Below are 7,036 nucleotides of genomic sequence, written 5' to 3' on the forward strand. Positions count from 1 at the left end.
CATATATTTTCCAAAAAATATTTTAATTTTAATATTTTTAACATAAAAAAATTTTAATTACAAAATTAAAAATAGTGTAAAAATCCAATTAAAAAAATATAAAAACCTAATTAAAATTTTGGTAAAACTATAAGAAATATCATAGTAATTAAATCAAGATTTTATTATATTTTTAAAACATACTCTAAAGACCGTTTAGCCAAAATTTTATAGCTACCACAATTTGAGGCAGAGAGGCAGTACATTATTTACATAAAAAATAATTAAAAATTATAAAAGAACGTAAAAAAAAAGGATAAGACTTCACTGAAAATGATATACTCATTTAGAATGCCTCAACCACAAAGGCAAATTACTGACTACTATTACCAGTAAACACCTAAGAAACCATCTATGTTCATTTTCATTTGTAACACTACTAATAATGATCTTTTTTTCTGTTTTCCCCTATCCTGTAACATGTTTTCTTTTATTAAATGAAACATCCACAATGAAGCTCTATCCAGTTGTGTATACAATATAAATTGTATTGCAATATTCAGGCTTAAATACCTGATAGACGAGAAATATTTCGATACTCACTTCCACTATTAAATGAGGTGTGGAAGCCACACTAAAAGGTTCTCACATCCCATTCAATGATGAAAATGAGTGTCAACTTAGTATAGGAGGAAAGATGAAACTACTTACAATGTAACTCTGCATATATAAGCATATTCTATCTGAGACAAACACATCACAAGGGGTAAGCAATGCTCAACGACGTAACATACTTTTAACATTTTCTAAGATGATGCAATAACAATTTATAGAACATTAGAACAAGAACCCATGACATAAGAAAGTGAGTCATTTGGAACTAAAACAAAAACTAAACTGAAACATAATCATATGTTCAAGGATTTGGAGATGAAATGATTAATGAAGGAATTCTAATGGGGAATATCTAGCTTATCACAACAAAAGGTGCTTTAGACAGAGAAATAATCATTGCATGAACACCCAAAACTGTCAAAACACCACAGTAAGTATCAACTAGACACATAAAATTCAGGCTAAAATATGAATGAGTCACAGCCAACACCTTTTTCAGTGTGCCACAAACCACTCCTCTCATGGTTTCCGTCTGCCACCACAAACCAGATTGAAGTTTATATGATTTTATCAGTTGAAAAGCCAGGAATCTCCGAATTTGATGGTGCATTTGCCCAGAGAAATACAACATGACCAACCACTGACCAACGTTCATCCTTAGCCATGAGTGGACACTTGCTCCCTTCAATACTCGAGCACCTCTCCTCCTGTACAACACAAGTGCAAATACAGGGGGAAAATGATTATGCCAACCTCAAAGTTTTACCTTCACTACCATTATTGCTATCCATTACTTCACTACCATAATCGCTACCCATTACGATGTTACCAACAAGTGTCCACTGCTATCTGTAAATATAACTTGACTACACCTTATTTCTACTTGTTATAGAAAGTAAAGCATGCACCTGTGCAAGAACAGAAAGAGGAAAGAAACAAAGAAAAAACTAACAAATGGCAACAGAAATAGTCAACCGCATCAAACCATCATAAGGGGAAAATATGATACTATAGCTGAAATGCTACAAGAAGCGATATATCCAGATAGACTAAAATCACAAGCACGCAATTTAAAGCTACACGCAAAAACGACGACTAAATAAAAATAATAGCAGCTAATATTTCCTCAACCATGCTAATTATTATAAATATAAACTAGTAAAGAAACTACAGCAAACTACTGGGATTCAAGCAACTCAACCAGTCCCACTGTGCATTGCATTGAACTTGAGTCATTCTTTGGCAACGGGAAGCATCCATAGGAGGTCACAATTTAAGATCAAAAGACATGGATCCACAAGCTGAACTTCAAGATGCAGCAAGAAATTAACCATCAAAATTACTGTTGTTGAGCTTGTCGTGACTGAGCACCAGCATACCCACCACCATAACCAACTTGCCCACCATGAGAGCCATTTCCCTGAGGAGTCCCATAGTTTCCAGACCGTTGAGTTTGTTCAGATCTCCAACCAGCATTTCCATAACCTGAATGTCCATTTGCATCCCCATAACCACTTCCCATATAGCTCCCACTGCCACCACTACCTTGTAGTTCATTCCCACCAGCATTGCTAGAATTACTATTTGGGGTACCCCCAGTACGCCCTCCAACAGCACCATATCCGCTGGGATTCCCATAAGAACTATCACTACCATACCCACCATATCCATATCCTTGATTCCCGTAGCCAGCAGCTCCGCCAGGAGATTGACCTGCAGTTGCTGAACCAGGACCACTGCCGCCAGATCCAGCAACGCCACCTGGAGCACCCCACGCAGCAGTGTTCCCATAGCCCATAGACCCATAGCCAGAAGCAGCCTGAGCAGGCCATGAACTCCTTGGGCCACCAGGTGCACCACCAGTGTAAGCAGCGTTAGCAACATTTGGATTCCCATAAGCTGCACCGCCAGCTCCACCATACCCAGCAGCAACACCACCATAACTTCCATATGCACCGTAGCCAATGCCATTATTGGCTGGACCATAACCATACCCAGGCGCACTATAGCCAGCAGAACCATAAGGTGGGAATCCACCAGCAGCACTTTGAGGCTGAATATACCTACTAGAATCCATACGACCATCATAAGCATTCTGGCTGCCACCAGATGATCCATACCCTTGATACCCTCCTGCGCCACCACCTCCACCACGGCCAGTTGAACCAGGATTGGCATCTTTAGGAAGTGCACGCTTCACCTCTACTTGCTTACCATATAAATCATGAAATGTCTTGTGCAAAACCCTATCAACTGCCTCCTCATTGTCAAATGAAATAAAACCAAATCCACGTGGTCGTCCAGTATTCTGGTCAAACATAACTACTACATCAGTTACATGACCATATGACTCAAAGTATTGACGGAATTTTTCCTCTGTCAGTGTGGGAGGCAACCCTCCAACAAATATCTTCTTGGTCCTCGTGTTTCCACCATTTCCACCAGAACTCCAACCAGAATGAGAATTTCCACCTCTTGAAGTGACAGAAACTTGTTGATCCTCTCTTGATAAGGCCCTCTTAGCATCAACCTGAATAATAGAATTATAAGATTAAAATCACCCAACAGAAAGTCTCATAAATTGACAAGGGCAAAGAAAAACATGCAAAACATCACAAATTAATATCTGTATTCTTCAGTTATCAACATGATCAATATTCAAAACCAATCCTCTTGGGCTGACATTATAACTCACTTCCCCAATATTCAAAAGAATCCAAAGGCAATTCAAATCAAAACATGACAAAAGTTAAATAATAATAATAATAACAATAATACAACAACAAGAATAATAACTGGCAATGGATCCCATAAAATCATCACTCATTAGATATTTCGATATGCCAACCAACTAAAAGACATAATCATAAACACAAGCATATCTCAATAATTATGCATTTTGTAGAAGGAAATGAATCACCTAATTGCAAACTCTATATTTTAATTATTTTTCAAGATTGACCAAAGAGAATTCAATATTAAAGAATATTAACTTTACTCTCATCTGTCATAAGCATGAAGAAACATATTGCCTTAACTATGTCAGCTGACAACAACAGTAAATGATATGTATTGCAAATTAGCAGTTAATGTGCCCTCAACCAAAGAAACTGCCATCTAAAAGCATCCATTTCATTCCATTACACATTTCATACATTAACTATTGCTCACCAACTACTAGCGCCTAGTAGCTTAAGTATTATTTGTTCTTTCTTCTACTGTTGTACTACAGAGAATCACAGGCATAGCTAACACCCAATAGGGGTGTTCTCAGTAAAAGCATATCTTGAATTAAGAGAAAGACCAAAAACATTAATCATGAACAAATCAATTAGGGACATGTCTCTCCGAAAAGAAAAACCCTAAAACAAAGACCATTCAAAGGAAAAACCTATTAAGCAAGCGAATAATGCAAACAACCATTGGCAGTGGCACCAAACAGTATATAAAAGAAAAACCCTAAAACTAAGACAAAACCCCACAACTAATTATATTCCAATATAAACAAAAACCAGCAAATCGGAACCAATACATCTTTCTTAATTAAAGAAACAAAATGAAGGAAACCCAAACCTAGGCCTAAGAAGAATAGGGTTAAAGAGGGTTGTGAATAAAAATGGGGAAAAGGGAGAAAAATTAATAAAGGGGGAAATGAGGGTAACCGTTCTGCCATCAATGACATGCTTATCTTGGAGGACCCTATCGAGAACAGAGGGATCGGCGAATTCAACAAAGGCGAAGCCTCTGGGCTTGCCGGTGTTCTTGTCCCTCATGACGGAGGCGTTGGTGACGTCACCATAGTTGCAGAAATGGTCCTTCAACTTGTCCTCATTGGTGTCCCACGAAATCCCTCCGATGAATAGCTTCCCCTGATCCGAATCCATGCCCTATCCTTTCCCTCTCTCTCTCTCTCTCTCTCTATATATATATAAATATATATAGTGTGTGTTAAATAGTATGTATGTGAAGAAGTAGTAGTATTATTTGAGTGGGTGGGGTTTGTGGAAAAGAAAGAAGGGATTTGGGTTTGGGAATTAGGAGGGAAGAGGTAGAGAGGGAAAAGAGTGGGGTGGCTAATCACCACTAATGTGAGCGGTGCCGCGTATGTTATAGTTATGCGTGAAACAGAGTTTTGTGCGTGTAGTGTAGAAGCAACGACTAAGGTGTAGTTTGGTAAAAAGCTTATTAACTTGTTTTTGAAAAAATAATTTAAATAATAAATATTTATATTAAAAATAATTTAATTTTTAAAAATTGTAACTTAATTTTAAAAATTGTATTAGATATTAATATTATATATTTTTATAAGTTAAAAATTAAAAGAAGTAATTTATGAATCTATCAAACAGATCTTAAGAATTATAGATTAGAATTTATAAAGTAAGAATTATATTTTGTATAAAATTTTATTATTTTTGTATAAAATAAATACTTGCTTTATTTTTATAAAAGTTAATAATCATTCACAACTATAAAAAATAGAAAATAAAATTCTATAAGACTGAAAATGAGAACTAATATTTTTCTAGATAAGGATTGGAGATGGAGAACAAATCGAAGAGTGAAGACAAAGAGTAGGAAGACATCTCTTGCTTCCATTTTGTCCCATTGTCATCTCTAAAAATAGAATTGTACGTGTAGTGTAAAAACAAAGACTTTGTATCTTGTTTTTTATACAATAAAAAGTGATCTATACACGTATCAACTATTTTATTACGATAAAAACTTAAAAATAGCACTTTTAATTGTCATCCTAATTTTTTAGTCTAACAATCTAATAACATATTTTTTATCAGGCCTACTACACATACAAGCATTTTTGAATTACAAGTTCTACAAGTTAGCCCAAACCCAACAAAAACAACGCGCACCACACTCTCCACACTTGAACGTAAAAACCACGCGCTTTACTCAACCGTTTTGTTTTTCCAAAGCGCACTCATAATGAAAAACTCTTCCTTTTCTTCCTCAATCGATACCCAAACCATCGAGATTCAAGCCACGTTCGAAACAAAACAAAGCTCTGAAGAAACTGTCCAACTACTCGCAAAAAGTAGAAGAAATCAAGAAGGAAACATTCAAATCTCCATAAAAAAAAATACCAAAAAGAATGAACAAAAATTATTTAAGGTACTGTTTTATTTTTCTTCTAGATTTTTCACATTTCTATTTCTAATTTCAAAATCGAAGCACTATATCGCCGCATTTCTCTCTCTGTTTCATTGTTCTTGGTTTAGATCTCATATTACTGTTCTGATAAAACTCTTTAAGTTGTTTACGCTATTTTACGTAGTTCTAGTGAAATGATATTTGGGTGTATACATATAAAATCTGTTTTGTAAATGTTTGGATGTTTTTTAAGTAGATTTGTATATATATAAACTCTGTACGGTGCATTTCTGGGTGTATATGTCAATATTGAATGTGACTAGTGCTTCTAGTGGGATTTGAACTTAAATATCATTCTAAACTCGTATAATGTCATTTTATGCATGTTTGGTTGAGTTGAATATAATTTTGAACTCATTTAATTTTGTTTAATTGAAAAAATAAAAATGTGTATAGGACTGAATTTGGGTGTTTGTGGCTGGTATTTGGGTGCACGTGACTAGTATTTGGGTGCATTTTTTATCTATTGACAATATTTCTTTTTTCTTGAAGTAAAAATGACAACAAAAAATCAAGGTGGAAAAAAATACAACGTAAGCGAATATATATATATATCTTGGAACAAGTCAATTTTTCCTAATACAAATATAGATTATTTAAATGACTCTAATTTTGCTTTGTTTGCAGCAAACCAAAGACTTGAAGTGTGCCACCAGACTACTGAGCGAAAAATTTGAAAAGATGAACGAGTCAAAGAAAGCAATCGTTCGTGAATTAGGTTTTGGTGGACTCATGCACATCCCACCAATGAATGTGCCTCACAAACTACTAAAGGAGTTGGCTAACTCCTTTAAATTGGACAAAAACACATTGGAAACAATCTATGGTTCCTTTAAAGTTAAACCCAAAACAATAGGGGTTGTCCTTCGCCTCAATGCATCAGGTAACTGATTACAGAAAACCTCTATAGTTTCATTCTCTGTAATATATTCTTCGTAATATCTTATTCTAATCTCATGTAATCAAGTAATAAATTTAGGTGTATATGAGTGATACTTGGGTGCATATGAGTGATATTTGGGTGCATATGAATCATATTTAGGTGCATATGAATCATATTTGGGTGCATTTCAAGTAATAAATTGTTTTCTTTTTTGTAGGAGACCTATTTCCTGATAAAGTGAGTTATAAGAATCTTTTTGAAGAGAACAAACTGATTTTTAGAAGGTTTCAGGGCAACACTCTAAAGAAGCTGACCAATGACATGATGAGTATCGGTGTTGAAAACGAACAAGATCGACTGATGTTCAAGAGGATTTTCATCCTCGATATT

The 7,036-nt window shown here is 35.1% G+C and overlaps 1 protein-coding gene across 2 annotated transcripts; it reads right to left on the bottom strand.

The window, feature by feature from the left end:
• Positions 1–746: 746 nt before the first annotated feature.
• On the bottom strand, positions 747–4,709 carry LOC130948674 (heterogeneous nuclear ribonucleoprotein 1-like). 2 transcript variants are annotated; one of them, XR_009073151.1, is made up of 3 exons: positions 4,257–4,709; positions 1,796–3,124; positions 747–1,301 (listed from the first exon to the last, which is right to left on the bottom strand). XR_009073151.1 is itself a non-coding variant. In XM_057877512.1 (2 exons), the coding sequence occupies exons 1-2, from the start codon at positions 4,476–4,478 to the stop codon at positions 1,934–1,936; spliced, it is 1,413 nt and encodes a 470-aa protein (XP_057733495.1). In that variant the 5' UTR covers positions 4,479–4,709; the 3' UTR covers positions 1,562–1,933. The 2 variants fall into 2 exon arrangements, 1 of the variants encoding a protein (XP_057733495.1); XM_057877512.1 differs by lacking the exon at positions 747–1,301 and having other exon boundaries at positions 1,562–3,124.
• Between the last annotated feature and the right edge of the window lie 2,327 nt (positions 4,710–7,036).

The sequence above is a fragment of the Arachis stenosperma genome, chromosome 9, assembly GCF_014773155.1.
Source record: "Arachis stenosperma cultivar V10309 chromosome 9, arast.V10309.gnm1.PFL2, whole genome shotgun sequence".
Classification (NCBI taxonomy): domain Eukaryota; kingdom Viridiplantae; phylum Streptophyta; class Magnoliopsida; order Fabales; family Fabaceae; genus Arachis; species Arachis stenosperma.

What these genes read in the sequence shown, in the direction of transcription:
- LOC130948674 (XM_057877512.1), bottom strand. Translation starts at nt 4,478, where the DNA reads ATGGATTCGGATCAGGGGAAGCTATTCATCGGAGGGATTTCGTGGGAC. An exon ending in ATGTCATTGATGGCAGAACG is followed by an intron (nt 3,125 to 4,256) that starts GTTACCCTCATT and finishes TCTATTATTCAG; the next exon opens with GTTGATGCTAAGAGGGCCTT.